Genomic DNA, 26,646 nt, shown 5'->3' on the forward strand with positions numbered 1-26,646 from the left:
AAAGATATACTGTGATCTTGGATAGTAAGAATCAATATTTTTTGTTTATTTGTTTGTTTTTAAGTTTTATTTATTTATTTTTTTACTTTACAATATTGTATTGGTTTTGCCATACATTGGCATGAATCCACCACGGGTGTACATGTGTTTCCCATCCTGAACCCCCCTCCCACCTCCCTCCCCATCCCATTCCTCTGGATCATCCCAGTACACCAGTCCTGAGCACCCTGTATCATGCATAGAACCTGGACTGGCGATTCATTTCACATGTGATAATTTACATGTTTCAAAGCCATTCTCCCACATCATCCTGCCCTCACCCTCTCCCACAGAGTCCAAAAGACTGTTCTATACATCTGTGTCTCTTTTGCTGTCTCATATACAGGTTTATTGTTACCATCTTTCTAAATTCCATATATATGAGTTAGTATACTGTATTGGTGTTTTCCTTTCTGGCCCACTTCACTCTGTATAATAGGCTCCAGTTTCATCCACCTCATTAGAACTGATTCAAATGTATTCTTTTTAATGGCTGAGTAATATTCCATTGTGTATATGTACCACAGCTTTCTTATCCATTTGTCTGCTGATGGACATCTAGGTTGCTTCCATGTCCTGGCTATTATAAACAGCGCTGTGATGAACATTGGGGTACACGTGTCTCTTTCAATTCTGGTTTCCTTGGTGTGTATGCCCAGCAGTGAGATTGCTGGGTCATATGGCAGTTCTATGTCCAGTTTTTAAGGAATCTCCACACTGTTCTCCATAGTGGCTGTGCTAGTTTGCATTCCCACCAACAGTGTAAGAGAGTTCCCTTTTCTCCACACCCTCTCCAGCATTTATTGCTTATAGACTTCTGGATAGCAGCCATTCTGACTGGTGTGAAATGGTACCTCATAGTGGTTTTGATTTGCATTTCTCTGATAATGAGTGATGTTGAGCATCTTTTCATGTGTTTGTTAGCCATCTGTATGTCTTCTTTGGAGGAATACCTGTTTAGTTCTTTGGCCCACTTTTTGATTGAGTCGTTTATTTTTCTGGAATTGAGCTTCAGGAGTTGCTTGTGTATTTTTGAGATTAATTCTTTGTCGGTTGCTTCGTTTGCTATTATTTTCTCCCATTCTGAAGGCTGTCTTTTCACCTTTCTTATAGTTTCCTTTGTTGTGCAGAAGCTTTTAAGTTTAATTAGGTCCCATTTGTTTATTTTTGCTTTTATTTCCAATATTTGTGGGAAGTGGGTCATAGAGGATCCCGCTGTGGTTTATGTCGGAGAGTGTTTTGCCTGTTTTCCTCTAAGAGTTTTATAGTTTCTGGTCTTACATTTAGATTTTTAATCCATTTTGAGTTTATTTTTGTGTATGGTGTTAGAAAGTGTTCTAGTTTCATTCTTTTACAAGTGGTTGACTAGTTTTCTCAGCATCACTTGTTAAAGAGATTGTCTTTTCTCCATTGTATACTCTTGCCTCCTTTGTCAAAGATAAAGTGTCCATAGGTGCATGGATTTATCTCTGGGCTTTCTATTTTGTTCCATTGATCTATGTTTCTGTCTTTGTGCCAGTATCATACTGTCTTGATGACTGTGGCTTTGTAGTAGAGCCTGAAGTCAGGCAGGTTGATTCCTCCAGTTCCATTCTTCTTTCTCAAGATTGCTTTGGCTATTTGAGGTTTTTTGTATTTCCATACAAATTGTGAAATTATTTGTTCTAGTTCTCTGAAAAATACTATTGGTGGCTTTATAGGGATTGCATTGAAGCTATAGATTGCTTTGGGTAGTATACTCATTTTCACTATATTGAAGGAATCAATATTTTTAAATGACCATTCTGTTCAAGGCAATCTACGGATTCAATGCAATCTCTATCAAAATATCAAGGGCATTTTTCACAGAACTAAAACAAATAATTTTAAAATTTGTGTAGAAACACAAAAGACCCCAAAAAGCCAAACGAATCTTGAGAAAGAACAGAGCTGAAGGACTCAATGCTGCCTGACTTCAGACAATCAAGGGGCTTCCCGGGTGGTGCTAATGGTAAAGAATCTGCCTGCCAATGCAGGAGACATAAGGGACACATCATTTGATCCCTGGGTTGGGAAGATCCCTGGAGGAGGGTAAAGCAACTCACTCCAGTATTCTTGCCTGGAGAATCCCATGGATAGAGGAGCCTGGAGGGCTACAGTCCATAGGGTTGCAAAGAGTTGGACACGACTGAAGTGGCTTAGCATAGTAATCAAAATAGTTTGGCACAGGCACAAAACCAGACACAGATCAATGGAACAGAATAGAGAGGCTAAAAATAAACCCACGTGCTTCTGTCAATCACTCTATGACAAAGGAGGCAAGAATATAGAATGGAGAAGACAGTGTCTACAATAAGTGTTTCAGGGAAAACTGGACAACTATAGAATGAAATTAGAAGACTCTCTAACACCAATATACAAAAATAAAATGAATTAAAGATCTAAATGTAAGACTGAATACTATGAAACTCCCAGAGAAAAACAGAGGCAGAACACTCTTTGACATAAATCCCAGAAATAGTTTTTTGGATCTGTCTCCTAAAGTAAAGAAAAAAAAGTAAAAATAAGCAAATGAGATCTAATTAAATTGAAAAGTTTGTGCACAGCAAAGGAAACCATCAACAAAATGAAAAGACAACCTACTGAATGGGAGAAAATGTTTGCAAATGATATGCCTGACAAGAGATTAATAGTCAACAAATAGAAACAACTTGTACAACCCAAAATCAAAGAAACAAACAATGTGATTAAAAATGGGGCAGAAGAATTGAATAGACATTTTTCCAAAGAGGAAATGCAGATGGCCAACCAACAGGCACCTGAAAAGATGCTCAACAGCATTGCTACATCAGAGAAATGCAAATCGAAACCACAATGAGGTATCAGCTCACGTCAGAATAGCTATCATCAAAAAGAACACAAACAGCAAATGTTAGACAGGATGTGGAGAAAAGGGAACCATTATACACAATTGATGGAAATGTAAATTGGTGTAGCCATTGTGGAAAACAGTATGGAAGTGTCTCAAAAAAATAAAAATAAAACTACCATATGACCCAACAATTTCAGTTCTGGAAAAAAAAACCCAAAACCACTAATTCAAAATGATGCATGCAGCCCAATGTTCATGTATATATACATACATATATACATACATATATACATATATATATATATATACACGCACATATATAAGGAATAAAGCTAAGACATAAAAAAGGAATGAAATTCTGCCATTTACAACAACATGGATGGAACTAGAGAATATTATGCTTAGTGAAATAAGTCAGACAGAGAAAGACAAATATCGTATGCTTTCACTTATATGTGGAATCTAAAAAATAGAACAAATGAATATATACAACAACAATGAAAAAACAGATTCACAAATATAAAGAACAAACTAATGGTTATCGGTGGGGAGAGGGAAAGGTGAAGGTGTAAGATAGGGCTATGGGATTAAGGAAAAAATACTACTATGAATAAAATAAATAAACTACAAGGGTATATTATACAACATATGGAAATATTGCCATTATTTTATATTAACTTTAAATGGAGTATAATCTATAAACATATTGAATCACCATGTTGTATACTTAAAACTAATATAATATTATAAATCAAATATGTTTCAATAAAAATTTCTTTCAATACTAAAGCAAACATGGCAAGATAACAGACCTTATTTTAGGACCAAGCATAGCATCTATTTATTGCCTTTAAAACATTACGAGAAAATAGTGAAATAGCCTTCCCCTTCTCTCCCAAAGAAGTGCAAAAAAGTCTCTCTTTCTCCCCTGGAAGTCCAAAAATGTTCAAGGCTCCAAGTGACCCACAGCACTGGCTCAGACTTTGTGGTCTCAGATGCTCTGTTCCATCTGAACCCCTTCTTGGACCAATGAAAAACAAGGAATAATGCACTTTCAACATCACCTTATAAAAAAAAATTGTTATAACTGAAGACAAAATTTGTTCCCAACCTTTATAATAGCCAATAAAAAGGTAAACTAAGCTATAAATTAGGAAACATAGCAATTCCTTAATGGAAAAGCTAGGCTGCAAAAGGGATCTATATACCGAGAAGCCTGCATATAGAAAACAGAAAAAACCTAATGGATCATGTCAAATCCAGTCCCTTCCTGGTTTGGCAATTTGAAATATATTTGTATATTTTAAACCTGCAGAATATGTCATGTTTAAGGCAAAATTCAAGGAAATTATGTATTTAGTTTAAGCTTCACATTAATTATAAATTAAATTTTGTCTCCAGTCTTTCTTGCGTGAGTAGGAGAAAGTTGGCTACAATACCAAAGAGAAAATGCTTTACATGGCATACAATGTTTGCATTGCTCGTGTTATACAGTCTATGTTCCAATCTGCTTGTTGAATATATAAATGAATGAATAAATGTTCCAGAAAAAGACGTTCTGGAGTGGGTGAGGGCATGCCACACAGCTTTGTGGTAGCTTAATTCCCTGACCTGGGCCTCCAGCAGTGAGAATGTGGAATCCTAACTACTGGATCACCAGGGAATTCCTAGGAAAGAGAAGTGTTAAACTGGAGTTTCTAGGCAACAGAGAATTCTCTACCAGCTAGCCAAGGACTAAACTCTTAGCACTACAATTTACAATGGGATGGGGAGGGAGGTGGGAGGGGGATTTGGGATGGGGAACACATGTACACCCATGGCTGATTCATGTCAATGTATGGCAAAACCCACTACAATATTGCAAACTAATTAGCCTCCAATTAAAATAAATAAATTGAAAAAAAATTACAATGATATCTCTTTAACATTCAATAGACAAGACAGTTGATTTGCAACATCATGATCAAAGATTTTCTTCAGAAAGTGTGATATTCTTTTCAGCAGCTCCAGGGCTTCTTGGAATTTCTGCTAATAATTCCAGATATTTGAGTAAAATTACCAAACACCACTCATTTCACAGATAAAGAAACAAAAGGTAATTTTATTTGACAATGAGATTCTAACAGGAGACCATTTACGTGTGTGGTGGACAGGCCGTAGAAGGAATGGAGTGGGGGGTGTCTCTCTCCAGGACATCGAGCCTGAGATGCAGTTAGGCACAGTCACCCCTCAGTGTACTCAGTCATAGTGGTCATCCCCCAGGGGGGCGCGTGTAGCCGCTGTCAGTGGATTGAGGTTGATGTCAAAGAGAAAAGCAATTTGCATTTCTGGAGGTACAAAGACTTTTCATATCTAAGTGATCATTATTCAAAGTCTTGTCAGTTATTTTACTGAAGTTGGAAAATCAAAATTATCATAAGGCAAAATTATTTATTCAAGGGCTAACCTCTTAAAACTTGGTGTCTCTTCCCCACTTCTCAAATCCCTCTTCACTGACCAGACATGCAAATATAATGTCAATCAACTGCAAGTCTTTCAAGTGATACAAGATCCATAAAATCAGTGAAGGGATGTCTGATAACTTCTAGAATGAAATGCAAAGCCATTGGCAAATGAGGATCTGACAGAATTAAATGAATAACTGAGGAAAAGACACTTAACAAGGGAGATGACAGGATGAGAACCTTAAAAGAAAATGACTTCCATATCAAGAGTTTTAAAAAAAGACTTTGGGGAAATTCATGAAATCTGTAAATATTTTTTCAAGGATGATGCTCTTTATAATCTGCAAAACTAAAATGTGAAATGAAGGATACTATATAATGCTATCAAATAATTTTGTCAGAAAAAAATTGCTTAAGAAAACAACCTGTTTATTTCTTATTAATTCTTAGAATTCATGTCCTGTGTGTACATTGTTAAATAGAACAGTTTCACAGTTTTAGTGTATTTTCATTATTCGTTATTCATTTCAGTCTCCATTTAAATTTGATACAACACCTGACTTTTCCCCAGTACTCTTTATTCTCTGATAATAGGATCTTCTGTAAATTTTGAACTTGAACACCACTGCCTCCATATGCACTGATAATCTTTCACTAAGGTGATGTGTTTTCACCACATCTACAAAATAATAGTGCATTCTGCTCTCCTTTTCCTTCCATTTAGCTATTAATGGCTACATGTATGGCAACCAGCCAGGCCTAACCATGTGCAAAAAGGATAGAGTCTCCTGGCATCTGATTGGAATGGGCACTGACACGGACATGCATGGAGTTAATTTTCAAGGGAACACCATCCACCTACGAGGGTCTCACCGGGACTCCCTGGCGCTGTTTCCCCACGTCTCCACAACGGCATTCATGCAGCCAGACCGTGCAGGTAAACTTGGCAGGGCCAGCTCAGGTGACCAGATTCCTATCTTTAGGCAGGTACTCTTAGGGTCTTTCCTCAGAAGAAACTGGTTGAATTTGGGCACTTCTGGGTGTGCAGAAGGAAATATAGCCTTGAGTAGAATCAGAGAGTCCTGACTATTGTATTTCAAACACATAATGTGAAGGACAGAGGAAAAGCATCTAATAACATCCATAAAGCAAAAGTAGGAGTCCTCTAAATGACCTGGCCTCACAAATCCTAGAAGAATGCTCTTTATTTATATCCATGAACAATTCAGCCCCAAGAAAGAGTATTTTTGTTTGCTTGTTTATTCTCTTTAAACACAGACTTCATTTTAGTTGCTGCTCGGAAGCATCAACCAGACATGAGCAGCCTGGTGGTTGCTTCTAGGTTGTAGATGTGAACTTGTCTCCCTTCTCTAGAGATTGATAGTGGTCTCTTGATGAGTCCAAACAGGGACTTGCCTATTGTCATTCTCTCGGGTGCCCAGAAAGCAAGGCTGTGTTGGATCCGGAGTCCATGGAGAGCCCATTGAAGTGCCAGTACCCATCCCTTCTCTTAGAGATTAACAAGTTAATTAGGTCACTGGGGCATTTTAATAAAAGATAAAGGGTAATATTTGGCAACATATACTCTCATGAAAAATAAGAATAGTAAATGCTGTGGATATTCAACATGTTTCTCCAAACCAACTTTTTCATTGGTCTTAAAATGAAACCAATATGCTACTCAAGATAAGTACTTGCCTGCTCTGTTTCCTTTATGAATAGGTATTTACTTCTTTCCTTCACACTGGAACTGCATTTTAGATGCTACTCTCTGTCACTGGTTAAGAATTTGAGATTTGAGGGAAAAAAAATTCAAAGAGAAAAGAAGATAGAGCTCTTCAAAGCTACTCTTTTCTATTAACAAGTAGTAAATATGACTTACATCACCTCTTTACACGTTAAACATTTCTACCTGAGACAAATCTAAAATTTTAAGTCATCAGAGAAATATATAGAAAACATATGGACCCTGGGAGCCACCTAACCCTGCCTCAACATTCACTTCTGGCTGCTGTGAGTTCCCGCCTCAACGTTCACTTCTGGCTTCTGTGAGTGTAAATGCATATTTTCTCCATGATTTTACATTCAGTTATCTGGTTGAGAGAGGAAAAGTCTCCATGACTTACCTACCAAATAAAATACATTAGAAAAAAAAAAAGAGCCTTGAGCTTCAAAACTTTTGCCAAAGTACTGCCTCAGACTAGGGGCTGCATTAATCCTTGCCTTGTAAGCTTCTAGTATTCAACCTTTTATATTAATTGATTGATCAATTATGAATCACCCCAAGGGATGCCTTTGGAACAATTACTTTTTTAAAATTCACTCTTCAAGACCAAAGAGGGGACAAGAGGGAAACAGCCAAATAGTTTTAATTCATAGAAACAGCATTCAAAGCTAGAGATGGCTGGAATAATTTTAGGGACATGGTTACTTACTCATGGGCCCTCCAGGCTTCTAAAGAGCTACATGACAATGCTTTCCAGTTTTTGTTTGGCAGTGAGTGTAAATCAGTGACTGCTGAAAAGCTGAGTCATTTCACCTGTTGCCGCCCCATCCTCTAAGCTAAAAGGAGTACCCAAACATGGGTAGAGTAGCCTGTCAGCTGAAAGTCAAACATTTCCTCTTTGATCTTTTTTTTTTTAAACCATTTTATTGATGTATGACTGAAACACAAAAAGCTGTATATTTTATACTTGTAAATTGATGAGTGTGGAAATAGTATGCATCTGTGAAAATATCACCATAATCAAGACTTTAAGCTCCTCTTTGTTCTTAGAAAAGAAAATTCCTCCTCTGTTGAAGGGATGATTAGCACACCAATAGTGGGCTGCCTGGAGACCAGCACACGCAGAGGAAGCTCTGGCCACCTCTGTTGTCAGAAGGGTCTTCTCTTTGTTTTTACAGAGGGTCACCATTTGTGCCTGGGTGTGCTAGGGTACCCTATGAACCAATGGTTTGGGCTCATCCTGAAGGGATAATTTGGCAATATTTAGACATGATAGATGCTATCTCTGTGCACTGTAAATAGTTAATGAGACCCACACTCTCATTCACCTCTGAGAACAGAGTCAACTAGAGGAGAAGATTTGTTGATCCAATAATTTCCCTGAGTTAACATCTTCCAATAATTTGATTTTGTATGATTTTATTGTGAATTTAATTAAAATATGTATATCTGATGCCAAGGCATCTAGAAAATTCAGCTTAAAAAATCATATAGTTCTCAGTCAGATATGATGGTTGCTATTTCTATTTCCTTTTCATCTGGCATAATGTAGACCTACCATTGGAAATGAGACCCTCCTCTGCTCAAGGGCTTAATGAAAAAATACATTTAGCTTTAAGAGTAATAGCTCATTTGTATATTGCACCTTATAGCTTATAAAACCCTTTAGGGCAAAAGCCATGACTTCAGAAGAGTGACCTAATTTGAACTTTGTCTAGACAGGTAATTAGTTCCTTTTAAACTGGGCTGGGAGAAGATACCTATCAAAGATTTTTTCCAGGAGTGACTATCCTCTAATAGGTGTGTACGGTAGGGGAGACCCGGAGAAATCATTTCTTGGCAGCAACTTTACAAGTTTTTTCTTTATTTGTTTTTGGACATGACAGATGAATTTCAGATGGTATTTTTCCCCATACGTAAATATATTTACAAGTAATTTATTCCTCTTAGGGTCTGATTTTTAAATGCTATAGAAGGTTGATATCTTAAAAACCCACCTGACCGGTTATTTTTTTTTAATAATTACGGAGGTTTGTTAGTAAACCAAAAGCAAGCGCTTGAGCATCGCTCTGAACGCCAAGCCATATCTCTTCCAGGAATCTTCAGGGTCTTTTGCTCCACCCTGCACCACTTGGCAAGAGGCATGCATCAGTTATATGAGGTCAGCAGCTGCGGCAACAAGGACCCTCCTGAGCAGCCCTATGGGATGATAAGAACCTTTTACATCGCCGCTGAAGAAGTAGAATGGGATTATGCCCCTAACAAAAACTGGGAGTTCGAAAAGCAGCACTTGGACGCAAGAGGGGAAAGGTACCACAGGCCGAGCCGCCGCCGTCTCTGGGGTGGGTTCGCACACGTGCGTGGACGTTCGGCAAACGCGGAACCTAAAAGGGCCCCGGGTGCTGTCTGCCCAGTCCTGGCACACAGACATGTCACTCAGGAACACGAAAGCCTAGGGAAGTCGCCGTCCCCCTCTGAGGGAGCGGTCTGAAGCCAGTCTGGTCCCCGGGAGGCTGGCGGGCCACGCACGTGGGTCTGAGCGAGCGCGGGGCAGGTCAGCGCAGGGGCTCGCCTCCCGGGGACCCCGAGGGACGCGGTGCGGAGACGCAGGGCCGCTGCGCAGAGCTGGGGTGGGTGTGGCGCTGTAGATGGGCGGGGTGGGGGCCGCCGGCAGTCACTGGCCGCAGGGACACCCGAGGGGCGGGGGAGGTGGAGAGCACCGGGCTGGGGCAGGAAGGGCAGGTCCCCTCGTTGGCCTGGTGCCCAGAGCATCCATGAGGCTTGCCCTCCTGTGGAGGCGCTGCCCTTGCAGAGCACAGAGGAATCCGCGGGCTCGAGGACCTTGCGCACTGATGAGCACGGGTGCCCTCCGGCCCCGTCTCCAGGGCTGAACTGTCTGGGGGGCAGGCCTGCAGGCCTCCTCCCCGGGGTTAGCACCTTCTGCCTGGGTGGCACCGCCGCATGTATGCAGGTGAGGACTGGTTCACTCAGTCACTGGCAGAAGTGGAGTTGAACACTGACCTTTTTGAAGGACAAATTCGTGTTCTCATCACCATGCCATATTTATTATCACACTTCGCTTGCCCTGCCTTCATGCACCTTCTGTGGTTATGACCCCCACCAACTCCTCTACATCAGCTGTTAGGAATCATAGCCTGTTCTGTTTTTCTTTTCTTTTTTTTTTAATTTCACTATATTTTTAAACTTCACACAATTGTATTAGTTTTGCCAAATATCAAAATGAATCCGCCACAGGTATACATGTGTTCCCCATCCTGAACCCTCCTCCCTCCTCCCTCCCCATACCATCCCTCTGGGTCATCCCAGTGCACCAGCCCCAAGCATCCAGTATCGTGCATCGAACCTGGACTGGCAACTTGTTTCATATATGATATTTTACATGTTTCAATGCCATTCTCCCAAATCTTTCCACCCTCTCCCTCTCCCACAGAGTCCAAAAGACTGTTCTATACATCAGTGACTCCTTTGCTGTCTCGTACACAGGGTTATTGTTACCATCTTTCTAAATTCCATATATATGCGTTAGTATACTGTATTGGTGTTTTTCTTTCTGGCTTACTTCACTCTGTATAATAGGCTCCAGTTTCATCCACCTCATTAGAACTGATTCAAATGTATTCTTTTTAATGGCTGAGTAATACTCCATTGTGTATATGTACCACTGCTTTCTTATCCATTCATCTGCTGATGGACATCTAGGTTGCTTCCATGTCCTGGCTATTATAAACAGTGCTGCCATGAACATTGGGGTACACGTGTCTCTTTCCCTTCTGGTTTCCTCAGTGTGTATGCCCAGCAGTGGGATTGCTGGGTCATAAGACAGTTCTATTTCCAGTTTTTTCAGGAATCTCCACACTGTTCTCCATAGTGGCTGTACTAGTTTGCATTCCCACCAACAGTGTAAGAGGGTTGCCTTTTCTCCACACCCTCTCCAGCATTTATTGCTTGTAGACTTTTGGATCGCAGCCATTCTGACTGGTGTGAAATGGTACCTCATAGTGGTTTTGATTTGCATTTCTCTGATAATGAGTGATGTTGAGCATCTTTTCATGTGTTTGTTAGCCATCTGTATGTCTTCTTTGGAGAAATGTCTATTTAGTTCTTTGGCCCATTTTTTGATTGGGTCATTTATTTTTCTGGAGTTGAGCTGTAGGAGTTGCTTGTATATTCTTGAGATTAGTTGTTTGTCAGTTGCTTCATTTGCTATTATCTTCTCCCATTCTGAAGGCTGTCTTTTCACCTTGCTAATAGTTTCCTTTGATGTGCAGAAGCTTTTAAGGTTAATTAGGTCTCATTTGTTTATTTTTTGCTTGTATTTCCAATATTCTGGGAGGTGGGTCATAGAGGATCCTGCTGTGATGTATGTCAGAGAGTGTTTTTCTTACTCGGCCTGTTTTGAAGGTTCAGGCTCATGGAAAGAATATAATGGTGCCACCTTGTGGATAAATTAAGAAAGAAAATCACTCCTCAGTTGTAAAAGATTTGCCTCAAGGGTAGGAAGCTTTAAAATTCATTCCAAGATTCACCAGGTTTCCCTGGTAGCTCAGCTGGTAAAGAACCCACCTGCAATGCAGGACACTCTGGTTCAATCCCTGGATTGGGAAGATCCACTGGAGAAGGGGTAGGCCACCCACTCCAGTATTCTTGGGCTTCCCTGGTGGCTCAGACAGTAAAGAATACGCCTGCAATGTGAGACCTGGGTATGATCCCTTGGTTGCGAACATCCCTTGAGAAGTGCTGCTGCTGCTAAGTCGCTTCAGTCATGTCCAACTCCGTGCAACCCCATAGACGGTAGCCTACCAGGCTCCTCTGTCCCTGGGATTCTCCAGGCAAGAACACTAGAGTGGGTTGACATTTCTTTCTCCAGTGCACGCATGCATGCATGCTAAGTTGCTTCAGTCGTGTCCGACTCTGTGCGACCCCATGGACAGCAGCCCTCCAGGCTCCTCTGTCCACAGGATTCTCCAGGCAAGAATACTGGAGTGGGTTGCCTGGATGCGTAGCCCTTCCCAGGGAGAAGGAAATGGCAACCCACTCCAGTATTTTTGCCTGGAGAATCCTGTGGACAGAGGAGCATGGCAGGCTACAGTCTATGGGGTCACAAAGAGTCGGACATGACTGAGTGACTTTCACTTCACTTCACTTCAATTATTCACCAACACATTTTGTTAAACCAGACACGCCCCCTGCCAAAGAAGTGCTGCTTATACAAGTTAAAAATGGATAATTCAGTATAAAGTGAAATGAATACTAATTTGGTCTTTTCTAAAATAATTATTTCATTAACAGGCTGCTATCTCTGAAGACATTATTGTATAATAATTGTCATATGTACAGTCCTAGCCCATGAGTATGTAAGAAATATATCCTTCATTATTTTCTTGAAACTCAGTGTAATTTCTGTTTTCAGCCCCATCCATCCAGGCTGGCAGAAAAAGCTAGCTTTAATCTTCTGGGATTGTCTTTCAAGCTTCTTAGAGAGACAGAGGGCGGTGGGTGTGTGTGCACCCTGTCCCTGCCATTCTGGTCTTGCCCATAAATAAATGACAACAAAGTGAAATGAGAGCATTTTCACCTATTAAAAGTATAACAGAAGAGCCACAACCGCAGTCTTCTAGATCAGCACTAATATAGTAGACTGTATCCATACTTGGCTATAGAACACTTGAAATGTGGTAGTCCAAATTGAGATGAACCATAAGTATAAAACATACATTGGATTTCATAGAATTGGTATGAACAAAAACATAAACTATATAACTAACAAATATTTTACAGTTATCACATGATGAAATGATAAAATTTTGGTTGTGTTGGGTTAACTGAAATTGTTAAAATTGATTTCGCCTGTTTAAAAAGCAACAGCTCTGTAGATAAAAATGCAGGACAGAGTTGCAGTGACAGGTTGTCCCAGTGGCAGTCTGTGGCACCCCCATAGATCAGAGCCCAGGAGCAAAGGCCCTCCTACCCCAGTTACTATGCATCTGCCATCTGACCCGAGGCCATATCTTAGGACATCTCCAGGTTTCAAACCACCCCTCAGTATGGGTTTTCCCTGAAACATTTATTGTCCTGATCAGCACAGACCCTCTGCCTCACCTTGGAACCTGGAAGTCTTTCGCTGTGGCTTCCTAAGAACATAGTGGGGAGAACTCAGGATCCCAGAAAGGCAACAATGCCACATCTATGTGGCACAATGCCACAAAAAAATGACACAATGCCAGCATCTATGCAGTGGGAGGGAATTTGAAAACAGAGAGTAGGTTGCTATAGAGAATTCCCTCATAGCTCATCTGGTAAATAATCTGCCTGCAATGCAGGAGACCCCAGTTCGATCTCTGGGTGGGGAAGATCCCCTGGGGAAGGGAAAGGCTACCCACTCCAGGATTCTGGCCTGGAGAATTCCATGGACTGTATAGTCCATGGGGTCGCAAACAGTTGGACGTGACTGAGCGACTTTCACTTCACTTCCTGGCACTCTTGAACTTGTGGACTGATGCGCATGTAATTTAACTAACCTGGGATTTGAGGTAAGACTCAGCATCTATTGAGCACCACCTCTCATAAGCCAGGCCTTTTGCTTAGCATTTCCCACTCCATCAGCTCTGGCCCAGCACTGTTACATGACCTCCCAGTGAGATGACGATAGAGTAAGCGCTCAAGTGGTTGTTAACAGGTGTCTGACACTGACACAGCTTTACATGTCCCAACTCCTATGATCCTCACATCACTCCTGGGAGTTGGGTGAATTATTATCACCTCATTTTGCAGAGGAGGGAAGCTAGAAAACAGCACAGGTAGCTCAAGAGTCTGGGCTTGTCACCACCACACATGCTTCTAGGACTCCTGGAAAATAAAAGTAGAAGAAAATTTTCTTCCTTGGAAAGCACACAGTGTGGGGTAGAAGGTATATACATGCATTTGTAAAATACCTACTGTGTGCTCGGGATTGTGCAAAGTGCTGAGAAGGGCACACAAGGTCCTTTCCACACAGATTTCATGTTCCGGTGGGGGATGAGATTAGAGCAAACACGCTGAGTCATGCAGGCACTGTGGGAGGGGGAGAGGGTGGGTGGTCAGGGAAGGCTTCTGGGAGGAGGTGGTCTTTGAAGGGAGGGCCTGTTGAAGAGGTGAACAGCACAGGAAGGCAGCATGGGAAAGCCCTGCAGGTGTGGAGGGCCTGCAGGGTTCACGAGAGGGAGTGTGTAGAACTGCGTGAGCATAGAGCGTTTGGGTGGCGGTGATGGGAAACCAGGTTTGGGAGCTTGGCAGAGACAAGTGGGGAAGTTTTGTTGTTGTTCAGCCACTAGGTCATGTCTGATTCATTTTGACCCCATAGACTGCAGCCCTCCAGGCTCCTCTGTCCTCCACTGTCTCCCAAAGTTTGCTCAAATTCTTGTCCATTGAGTCGGTGATGCTACCTAACCATCTCATCCTCTGCCGCCTCCTTCCCCTTTTGCTTTCAGTCTTTCCCAGCATCAGGGTCTTTTCCAATGTGTTGGCTCTTCGCATCAGGGAAAGGGGTATGAAAGCTAAATCAAGGAGTCTGCCAGTGGGAAGCCATAAAAATCTTTTCGACAAGGACTGACGTATTCAAATGTGTAGTTTAGGATCTCTCTGCCTGTAGTGTAGAGAGGAGAGGGAAGGGAGGAGAATTGGGAGCAGAGAACATGGTTAGGAACAGTTTCAGTTAATACGGGTGAATCAACAGATGAAGTCGGTGACTTAGGTTATAGTGTGGGCAGTTTGACCATGGAAAATGGAAGGATGTGAGACACAATATATTTTGGAGATGAAGTTGATAGATTTGTTTCTGTCTCTTGTAGTGATCTATGTTGTTACTAGATAAAATATAGAGTTGATCCTCATTATTTGCAGATTTCATATTTGCAAATTTGCCCACTTGCTGAAATTTATCTGTAACTCTCAAATCAATTCTTGTGGTGCTTTCAATGGTCACTTGCAGATACGAATAGAACAGTGAAAAATTTGTGTCACCCGATGTTCACATTCCCAGCAGAGATCAAACCAACAAGGCATCTCTCTGTTTCCTTGTTTTAGCTCTCCCGACTGTTCTTTTAGTCATCTATTTAGTGTCACTTTTTTCTTCTTTGTGCTTTTTGTTGGTGACTTAGCTGTTTAAAATGTCCCTCCCCACCCAGAGTAGGGCTGAAATGCTGTCTAGGATTCCTAAGCACGGAAGGTAGTGCTGTAATATACCTAACAGAGGAAAAACAGGTTTTAGATAAGCTTCATTCAGGCATGAGTCAGTGTATTATCGATCATGAGTTCAGTGATTATGGATCAGTAATATATATCACATGATATGTCTTTAAACAGAAACACACATCTATCGAATTTATATATTGATCTGTTGATAAATATATTGTAACCAGAGATTTGAAGGAACTTAACCCTGTATTTCCCTTAGGAACAATGGTTCAGTATTTGGGGTGACTCTCTAGAGCACACTATTGTGAATAACAAGAATCAACTGTATTTATATTTGTATATAAGTATATGCAGAATATGGGGCTTCCCTGGTGGCCCAGTGGTAAAGAATCCGCCTGCAATTCAGGAGCCACAGGAAGCATGGGTTCGATCCCTGGGTTGGAAGATCCCCTGGAGAAGGGCATGGCAACCCACTCCAGTGTTCTTGCCTGGAGAATCCCATGGACAGAGGAGCCTGGTGAGTTACAGTCCACAGGGTCAAAAAAGAGTCAGACCTAACTGAAGAGCCTTTGCACACATGCATATGCGCAATATACAACCCACAGACTTTCTTGAGATCTTTACAGTGGAAAAACATAGCAGGGTACAGAACAACATATGAAATCTGAAGGAATGCAGGGTGGTGGGGTGTGCGCATGTGCATGGATGAACATTTGTGTGAGGTTGGTTGGTCCCAGGAAGCGAATGTAATCTCAAAGTGCCTTTAGGAGTCTCTGACTAAGTCTGGCCCTATGCAGCACCCAGCAAGGTTTGTTTGTTTGTTTGTTTTTAATTGAGACTAATTGCTTTACAATGTTGTGTTGGTTTCTGCCGCACAACATGAATCAGCTGTAAGTATGCATATATCGCCTCCCTCTCGAGTCTCCCTCACCACTCACCACTCTCTCCCCATCATTGGTCCCTCCAGGCTATCACAGAACATCAAACTGAACCCCCTGTGTTATAGAGCAGCCAGCTGGCTATCTATGCAGCAGCAGCTCTCTATTTGACACATGGTGGTATGCATGTGTGTCAGTGACACTCTCTCAATTCGTCCTGCCCTCTCCTTCCCCCACTGCATCCACGAGTCTGTTCTCTGTGTCCCAGCAGGGCTCTAGAGCAGTGGTTCCCAAGAGTGGAATGTAGGCTGATGCTGGACTGCCACACCTAAAGCCCCAGAGATGCTTTCAAATGCAGATTCCTGGCCCCACTTCCATAAAGTCTGATGTGAAGGGCCAGCTCCCCAGGGAGATCCTGATCATAGCCAGATTTCCGAAGCACCGATCCAGTGCCCGCACCTCCAAATCATGCAGAAGCACTCAAGGTTTTTCTACCCTCTAACAACTTTAATTCCTGTTGCTTCTGATTTGCAGACACGGAGATATATTCATGAACCACACTGAAAACTGGATCGGCTCTCAGTACAAGAAAGTGGTTTACAGGGAATACACCAATGGAGAATTTGTAGAGATCAAAGCTCGACCGCCACGAGAGGAGCATTTGGCACTCCTGGGTATGGCACAGATCACAGCTGTGCACTGCCAGCACACACACACACACAGACACACACACACACAGACACCCGGTTAGACATCTGTCCAAGAAGGAATGGAAGCAACAGAGTAGCCTGACTGCATTCATCCAAGGGAGACAGCTTTCTGCTCTCCCATCATCAGGGAGCGTGCTGTGTGCTCAGCTTGCACAAACAGTAGCATAAGAAGACCAGCAGATGACACACAAACAGGAATCCCTGTCATCCAGGCAGTCTAACCAGCACCTGCTGCCATGAATGTCCTTGGCCACCCCTCTGCTGAGCCAGGAAACTTTCATCTGAAACACCAGTGCCTCAGAACAGCAGGCATAATGTTCACATAGCTTCTCCAAAGTCATCCATGGCCAGTGCCATGAAAATCATTCTGACAAAAGAGAAACCTTTTACTCAAGAAGCAGTGCTTGGGTGAACAGCATGGATTCAGTTCCGGGGGCCCTGATTTCCTGGCCTTCTCAGAACTGACTCCATCTGTCTGACACCCTGGGCTGCCCAAGAGATAGGATAAGGTATTCTTGCTAACCTTCCCTACTTGTCGTCACCTGAGTGTCACCCCATCGTGAAGAGATCTTAAAGCAGAGGGCTAATCTAGATGACTTTTCTGTTTGTAAATGTACAAGGCAATTTATATAAATGCTAAGGCTTTAATATGTTTCTTATTATCAAAATAATGCACCACATGATTATTAGATTCATAAATTATTAACCAGCCCATCCATCTTCACCATCAGCTAACATCAGCTCCCAAGCTTGTTTTTCATACCAATGAGTCATCTCCCATGGGAACATTCCTTCTTTTCAGTCTCTAAGTCAGAGAACAGATCTCTGAGGAATGGGTGCTGATTCTGCAGAGGGGGCTGGGCTCAGTTTGGTCTGCTCAGGAAAAGGACAAAGACCAGTGGCTACATCAGAGGCAAGCTCTGCACCACTTTAGTCAGGCGAGCAGAAGGCCCATCTGTTTGTTTGCTGCAGATCAGGGAGAGGCCTGAACCCCAGAAACTGCCAAGGCCCCAGGATAGCACACTGGTCATCAATGCTTCACCCCTTCTCACCAAAACAGCAAAGCATGTGCAATTTAAGTGGTAATGCAAATATGTTGATTTTATTACATGTATGCACATGACCCATCTGTAACTCTACCCCAAAACTACTTTTAAAAACACACCTAAATTTTTCTTTTCTAGCTTTATCATTTAAAAAATACAGCGTGCTTTACAGACACTGTCTGATTCATTCTAAGTATTTGTTTTAAAGATAATAATAGTCCAACAAATTTCAGATTTATTTAGGCCTTTATCAGTACAGTCCAGGACTGGTTCCAGGAGATTGGTTCCGGGAACTTCACGGGCACCAAAATGCTCAAGGCTCTTGCAGTAAATGGCTTAATACTGTTGTCCCTCTATGTCTGCATCCATGAATACCGACAGCCAACTGCATTTCTCAGGAAAGCATTAAAACCACGGTTGAACCAGTGAACAATGGATGTGCGTGGTCAGACTCAACTGTGAGTGTTATTTCCCTGTGAACATAGTGTGCAGATACATTCCAAGAACCTCAGGGATCAGATCTGAGGTGCTTCCACTGGAAGTCTGTTTCCACCTCTCTCAAGTGATCCCTGTGTGAGTCATGCTCTGTCAGTGTGGCTGAGCAAACTGCATTTGTGCCTTGTTTTGGGGACCAACGGGCACCTGTGCTGGATGAGGGCATCCCACGGCAATGAGGGTACAGACCTCTCCAGGGATGTGTGTGCCGATTTCCATTGGCACTCATGCTGGTTGCTTCTAACAGAAATGTGTAGACACAACTTTCTGAAGAGTGCACGTCTCATGCAGGTATCCAAATACTGAGAAATAGCATTGGATATTTGGACATACATTAGTGAAATCACCATATTGATCATAAATCAATATGTTTATGTTTTAATTTTGTTGTCTTAGAAATTCCTTTTATACTCATTATTTCATTGCATCCTCACTATTATTATATCTATTTACCAGATAATGAGCAATTTTAAGCTAACCAAAGGTTACACACAGAGGGATTATAATGGAAAGTCACCACGTGTTGTGGATATAGTTTTTCCTGAAGAGTATGTCTCAGCAGTAGTAAAAATTTAAGCATTTATTGAGTACTTACTATGTCTCAATTTACTGAAATTAGCACTTTACATATGTTACTTTATCTAATCCTTACTGTAACCCTTTGAGAAAGGTAAGACCATGTTACAGATGAGGAATTTGACTCAGGTAGTTTACTTGACTTACTCAAAGCCTCTCTAATAAGTAAGTGAAGGAGGCAGGATTTGAAACCAGATTGATCCAACTGCAAAACATGACATGATATTTAATGCTAACCAATGTCACCTGCTAGAGGAAATACACTAATAACAAGGCTAACCTTTGTTTATTTTGTCAAATACTACCCACATGTGAATTACACCAATGTTGAAAAGAGCAACGATAATGCACACAGACCTGTGTTTTGCCTTTAGGCCCAATGATTCACGCCGAGGTGGGGGACTCCATCCTGATCATATTTATGAACAAGGCCAGTCGGCCCTACTCCATCTCAGCCCAGGGTGTGGAGGACGTGGATAGTGGGAAGCGGCTCCAAGTGCCTGTCACAAAGCCAGGTAACTTACCCCAGAGGTCTGCTCCATGCTGATGAGTACTCCAGGCTCAACTTCTTTCTTGTCTGATCTCTGACAGGTCTTGGAAAGCTCATTGTAAGATTATTACTCCATTACGTTCCATCCATTACCCTGATACGAAATTACTATTCAGCCAATGACTGTTTATGGAGTTTCTAGGGCTCAATTAGAGTCCTTAAAGGGTATTAAGACATAATAACAGCTAGTACATATTGAATGTTAACCTTGTGCCAGCTTTTAAATTTAGAAAAAAATTTAAAAACTTACTTATTCTTATAATAACTCAGGGAGGTAGACACTAACATATTTCATTGAGCCTGATACCACTGATTATAATGGCCATCATTACTTTGTTATTAAAGAAAAAAAAAAGTGCTGTCAGGACCTCCCTGGTGGTTGAGTGGTTAAGAATCTGCCTCCCAATGCAGGGGACCCGGTTCAATCCCTGACCTAGGAGCTAAGACCCCATGTGTAACTAAACCTGCACACTGCCACTACTGAGCCCTTGAGATCTGGAGCCCATGCACTGCAAGATCCTGTGTGTTGCAACTAAGACCCAAAGTGGCCAAATAAATAAATATATTTTTTAAATGCTGCCAATTAAACTTTAACATGCCACTGATGGAAAGATACATCTTGGCATCAGATATGCTAAATTGTGAAAATGCACATCCTGTTATTGATGAAATCTGGTGGTGTTATGTTCATTTAACAGGTGACTGAGGCAAAGAGGAGTAAAGAGGTCAACCAGGACAGACATTAGTAATGGTGGAGCCTGTTTGACCTCAGGACCTGAGCTCTTAACCATGCATTTCTCTCAAGATGCTTAAAATGAGTTTGGAAGAAAAAAGAAAAGACAGACAAGACAAATCATTTCAGCAATAATACAGATTATACATGTTGAAATTCTAAGTGGTGAAGATTTTCAAGAATATATCTGAGAAGGTTGATAAAATTTCAGAGAAAGAAAATCCATGAAGACTCGTTTAATTAGGAACAGTTAAGAAAAGCTTTATAAAAGAGATAAAACTCTAATTGTTTTTTAATTGAAATATATAGTTGATTTACAGTGTTGTGCCAAACTCCAAAGTATAACATACTGACTCAGTTATACACATGCTATCACTTACATGTGGAATCCAAAATATCGCGCAAGGGAATCTATCTACAAAACAGAAACAGACTCATAGCATAGAGAACAGACTTGTGGTTGCCAAGGCACAGGGTGGGAGAGGGATGGACTGGGAGTCTGGGCTTAGTTCAGTTCAGCTGCTCAGTCATGTCCGACTCTTTGCGACCCCATGAACCACAGCACGCAGGCCTCCCTGTCCATCACCAATTCCCGGAGTTTACCCAAACTCATGTCCATTGAGTCAGTGATGCCATCTAAACATCTCATCCTCTGTCATCCCCTTCTCCTCCTGCCCTCAATCTTTCCCAACATCAGGGTCTTTTCAAATGAGTCAGCTCTTCACATCAAGTGGCCAAAGTATTGGAGTTTCAGCTTCAGCATCAGTCCTTCCAATGAATATTCAGGACTGATTTCCTCTAGGATTGACTAGTTAGAACTCCTTGCAGTCCAAGGGACTCTCAAGAGTCTTCTCCAACACCACAGTTCAAAAGCATCAGTTCTCCAGTGTGCAGCTTTCTTTATGGTCTAACTCTCACATCCATATATGACTACTGGAAAAATCAGAGCTTTGACTAGATGGACCTTTGTAGGCAAAGTAATGTCTGCTTTTTAATATGCTGTCTAGGTTTCTCATGGCTTTTCTTACAAGGAGCAAATGTCTTTTAATTTCATGGCTGAAATCACCATCTGCAGTGATTTTGGAGGCCAAAAAAATAAAGTCAGCCACTGTTTCCACTGTTTATCCATCTATTTTCCATGAAGTGATGGGGCCAGATGCCATGATCTTAGTTTTTTGAATGTTGAGCTTTAAGCCAACTTTTTCACTCTCCTCTTTCACTTTCATCAAGAGGTTCTTTAGTTCCTCTTCACTTTCTGTCATAAGGGTGGTGTCATCTGCATATCTGATGTTATTGATATTTCTCCTGGCAATCTTGATTCTAGCTTGTGCTTCATCCAGCCTAGAATTTTGCATGATATACTCTGTATATAAGTTAAATAAGCAGGGTGACAGTACACAGCCTTGACGTACTCCTTTCCTGATTTGGAACCAGTCTTGTTTCATGTCCTGTTCCAACTGTTGCTTCCTGACCTGAAAAATACAGATTTCTCAGGAGGCCGGTAAGGTGGTCTGGTATTCCCATCTCTTTCAGAATTTTCCACAGTTTGGTGTGATCCACACAGTCAAAGGCTTTGGCAGAGTCAATAAAGCAGAAGTAGATGTTTTTCTGGAACTCTCTTGCTTTTTTGATGATCCAATGGATGTTGGCAATTTGATCTCTGGTTCCTCTGCCTTTTCTAAATCCAGCTTGAACTTCTGGAAGTTCTCAGTTCATTTACTGTTGAAGTCTGGCTTAGAGAATTTTGAGCATTACTTTGCTAGTGTGTGAGATGAGTACAATTGTGTTGTAGTTTGAGCAGTCTTTGGCATTGCCTTTCCTTGGGATTGGAATGAAACCTGATCTTTTCCAGAAATAATGTGGACCTAACAGAAGCAGAAGATATTAAGAAGAGGTGGTAAGAATACACAGAAGAACAGAACAACTATAACAATGCTATAGCAATTTCAATAAAGATCGTTAAATCAAAAATTTAAAGATGTAAAAAATAAGAAAGCAATCTAATGAATCAAAAAGTTAGCATGGTACCTGTTCAAGGATGGGGTTGTGGGAAGTAAAATCTTTGCTGGTTACTATTCTAATTTCTGCCACTTCCTATTCGCAGTATCAAAAGCTGCTTCAACCTGCTTCAAGAAACTTTTCATGACCATCTAAATGTCTATATACAGAGAAACAAGTAAATTTTGGAATCTTTTTATAGTGGACCATTGTGTAGCCATAAAATGACATGTAAGAAAGATTTAACGAACAAGTTTTAATGAAAAAAAAAGTTTTAAATTACATGGTAAAGACTTGTTAAGCAAAATACAAGTATAGAAGAAAGACCAGAAGGTAAATAAGCCAAAATGTTAATAATGGTTTTATCTTCATGGTGGTATTTTAAACAGCAATGTGATCATCTTTTCTACTTTACATGTTTTGTACTTTCTTCTTCCCTTCTTGCTTTGATGAAGAGGGAAATGGTTTAAAATGGATAAAAAAAACTATTAAATATATTTATTTTTGATGGTTGAAGCAGCTTCAGAGGGAGGAAGAAAGGTGCCTATCAGGCCTGAGGGTTGAGGGGGCTCTGGTAGGGCTTTGGAAAAGCTGGCGTGACCCCTCCTGGTAGGTGTACCCTCTTGGTGAAGAGTGACAAAGGACACAGCTCCACTCCTCTAGGCTGACTGGACTTCTAAGAGTCCTAGATAGGAGGGCTGTCAGAGTAGGAAGGAAAATGATTATAGATTGTGGCAATGGAGCATTTTTTCTTTTTTAAATTAGAGCCAGAGGTATTCAGTCCCTACAGGAGTCTCAAATAAGTCTGAAAGTTTTGGGAGAACCCAGAGATTTGGGGTAGGAGCAAGAAACTAACTTAGTTCAGGCAAGTTGGATAAGAAAGTTTAATCAGGGCATGCATGTGATGAAGAGTGCAAGTTAGCATTTTAAGAAAAGTAAGCTCCCTCAGGACTCTGTCATCTTGGACGGGATTGTGCTAATCTCCTACAATAACTCCAAAATTGCAACTCGCTTCTGAACAACCACTGACAGGAGAATGTTGGATCCCACCAAAAAAGGATACCCATTTTTTAAGGTATTCTTTTTTAAAGGATACCTTTTTTTAAAGATATCAAATAAAAGACAGAAATGGTATGGACCTAACAGAAGCAGAAGATATTAAGAAGAGGTGGCAAGAAAACACAAAAGAACTATACAAAAAAGATCTTCATGACCTAGATGACCACAGTGGTGTGATCACTCACCTAGAGCCAGACATCATGGAATGAAAAGTCAAGTGGGCCTTAGGAAGCATCAATAAAAACAAAGCTAGTGGAGGTGATGGAATTCCAGTTGAGCTATTTCAAATCCTAAAAGATGATGCTGTGAAAGTGCTGTACTCAGTATGCCAGCAAATTTGGAAAACTCAGCAGTGGCCACAGGACTGGAAAAGGTCAGTTTTCATTCCAATCGCAAAGAAAGGCAATGCCAAAGAATGTTCAAACTGCTGCACAATTGCACTCATCTCACACATTAGGAAAGTAATGCTCAAAATTCTCCAAGCCAGGCTTCAGCAATACGTGAACCATGGCCTTCCAGATGTTCAAGCTGGATTTAGAAAAGGCAGAGGAACTGGAGATCAAATTGCCAACATCTGTTGGGTTATATAAAAAGCAAGAGAATTCAGAAAACCATCTGCTTCTGCTCTATTGACTATGCTAAAGCCTTTGACTGTGTGGCTCACACCAAACTGTGGAAAATTCTTAAAGAGATGGGAATACCAGACCACCTTACCTGCCTACTGAGAAATCTATATTCAGGTTAAGAAACAACAGTTAGAACTGAACATGGAACACCAGACTGGTTCCAAATTGGGAAAGGTGTATGCCAAGGCTGTGTATTGTCACCCTGATTATTTAACTTATATGCAGAGTGTATCATGCAAAATGCTTGGCTGGATGAATCACAAGCTGGAATCAAGATTGCCAGGAGAAATATCAGTAACATCAGATATGCAGATGACACCTCCCTTAAGGCAGAAAGTGAAGAGGAACTAAAGAGCCTTTGGATGAAAGTGAAAGAAGAGAGTGAAAAAGTTGGCTTAAAACTCAACATTCAGAAAATGAAGAGCATGGCATCTGGTCCCATCACTTCATGGCAAATAGATGGGGAACAATGGAAAAACTTTATTTGTTTGGGCTCCAGAATCACTGTAGATGGTGACTGCAGCCATGAAATTAAAAGACACTTGCTCCTGGGAAGAAAAGCCATGACCAACTTAGACAGCACATTAAAAAGTAGAGACATTACTTTGCCAACAAAGGTCCATCTAGTCAAAGCTATGATTTTTCAGTAGTCATGTATGGATGTGAGTGTTCGATCATTAAGAAACCTGAGTGCCAAACAATTGATGCTTTTATTTTTTTTTTTTTTTTTTTTTTTTTTTTTTTTAATTTTATTTTATTTTTAAACTTTACATAACTGTATTAGATTTGCCAAATATCAAAATGAATCCGCCACAGGTATACATGTGTTCCCCATCCTGAACCCTCCTCCCTCCTCCCTCCCCATTCCATCCCTCTGGGTCGTCCCAGTGCACCAGCCCCAAGCATCCAGTATCGTGCATCGAACCTGGACTGGCAACTCATTTCATACATGATATTTACATGTTTCAATGCCATTCTCCCAAATCTTCCCACCCTCTCCCTCTCCCACAGAGTCCATAAGACTGTTCTATACATCAGTGTCTCTTTTGCTGTCTCGTACACAGGGTTATTGTTACCATCTTTCTAAATTCCATATATATGCGTTAGTATACTGTATTGGTGTTTTTCTTTCTGGCTTACTTCACTCTGTATAATAGGCTCCAGTTTCATCCACCTCATTAGAACTGATTCAAATGTATTCTTTTTAATGGCTGAATAATACTCCATTGTGTATATGTACCACAGCTTTCTTATCCATTCATCTGCTGATGGACATCTAGGTTGCTTCCATGTCCTGGCTATTATAAACAGTGCTGCGATGAACATTGGGGTACTCGTGTCTCTTTCCCTTCTGGTTTTCTCAGTGTGTATGCCCAGCAGTGGGATTGCTGGATCATAAGGCATGTCTATTTCCAGTTTTTTAAGGAATCTCCACACTGTTCTCCATAGTGGCTGCACTAGTTTGCATTCCCACCAACAGTGTAAGAGGGTTCCCTTTTCTCCACACCCTCTCCAGCATTTATTACTTGTAGACTTTTGGATTGCAGCCATTCTGACTGGCGTGAAATGGTACCTCATAGTGGTTTTGATTTGCATTTCTCTGATAATGAGTGATGTTGAGCATCTTTTCATGTGTTTGTTAGCCATCTTTATGTCTTCTTTGGAGAAATGTCTATTTAGTTCTTTGGCCCATTTTTTGATTGGGTCATTTATTTTTCTGGAGTTGAGCTGTAGGAGTTGCTTGTATATTCTCGAGATTAGTTGTTTGTCAGTTGCTTCATTTGCTATTATCTTCTCCCATTCTGAAGGCTGTCTTTTCACCTTGCTAATAGTTTCCTTTGATGTGCAGAAGCTTTTAAGGTTAATTAGGTCCCATTTGTTTATTTTTGCTTTTATTTCCAATATTCTGGGAGGTGGGTCATAGAGGATCCTGCTGTGATGTATGTCAGAGAGTGTTTTGCCTATGTTCTCCTCTAGGAGTTTTATAGTTTCTGGTCTTACGTTTAGATCTTTAATCCATTTTGAGTTTATTTTTGTGTATGGTGTTAGAAAGTGTTCTAGTTTCATTCTTTTACAAGTGGTTGACCAGAGTTCCCAGCACCACTTGTTAAAGAGATTGTCTTTAATCCATTGTATATTCTTGCCTCCTTTGTCGAAGATAAGGTGTCCATATGTGCGTGGATTTATCTCTGGGCTTTCTATTTTGTTCCATTGATCTATATTTCTGTCTTTGTGCCAGTACCATACTGTCTTGATAACTGTGGCTTTGTAGTAGAGCCTGAAGTCAGGTAGGTTGATTCCTCCAGTTCCATTCTTCTTTCTCAAGATCGCTTTGGCTATTCGAGGTTTTTTGTTTTTCCATACAAATTGTGAAATTATTTGTTCTAGCTCTGTGAAGAATGCTGTTGGTAGCTTGATAGGGATTGCATTGAATCTATAGATTGCTTTGGGTAGTATACTCATTTTCACTACATTGATTCTTCCAATCCATGAACATGGTATATTTCTCCATCTGTTAGTGTCCTCTTTGATTTCTTTCACCAGTGTTTTATAGTTTTCTATATATAGGTCTTTAGATTCTTTAGGTAGATATATTCCTAAGTATTTTATTCTTTCCGTTGCAATGGTGAATGGAATTGTTTCCTTAATTTCTCTTTCTGTTTTCTCATTATTAGTGTATAGGAATGCAAGGGATTTCTGTGTGTTGATTTTATATCCTGCA

At 41.0% G+C, this 26,646-nt stretch overlaps 1 protein-coding gene and 1 long non-coding RNA gene across 2 annotated transcripts in view; one reads left to right on the forward strand and one right to left on the reverse strand.

Annotated features, from left to right (window-relative positions):
* HEPHL1 (hephaestin like 1) overlaps positions 1-26,646 on the forward strand; it is a 112,533-nt gene that overhangs the window by 59,585 nt on the left and 26,302 nt on the right. Inside the window, exons 11-14 of the mRNA XM_055581661.1 lie at positions 6,059-6,271; positions 9,157-9,370; positions 16,666-16,805; positions 19,333-19,473. Coding sequence (XP_055437636.1) covers positions 6,059-6,271; positions 9,157-9,370; positions 16,666-16,805; positions 19,333-19,473 — 708 coding nt within the window. The remainder of the gene's footprint in view (positions 1-6,058; positions 6,272-9,156; positions 9,371-16,665; positions 16,806-19,332; positions 19,474-26,646) is intronic.
* LOC129652731 (uncharacterized) overlaps positions 21,828-26,646 on the reverse strand; it is a 28,532-nt gene continuing 23,713 nt past the window's right edge. The window contains exon 3 of the long non-coding RNA XR_008714715.1: positions 21,828-22,106. This is a non-coding gene — a long non-coding RNA (uncharacterized LOC129652731). The remainder of the gene's footprint in view (positions 22,107-26,646) is intronic.

The sequence above is a fragment of the Bubalus kerabau genome, chromosome 5, assembly GCF_029407905.1.
Source record: "Bubalus kerabau isolate K-KA32 ecotype Philippines breed swamp buffalo chromosome 5, PCC_UOA_SB_1v2, whole genome shotgun sequence".
In the NCBI taxonomy this organism is placed as follows: domain Eukaryota; kingdom Metazoa; phylum Chordata; class Mammalia; order Artiodactyla; family Bovidae; genus Bubalus; species Bubalus kerabau.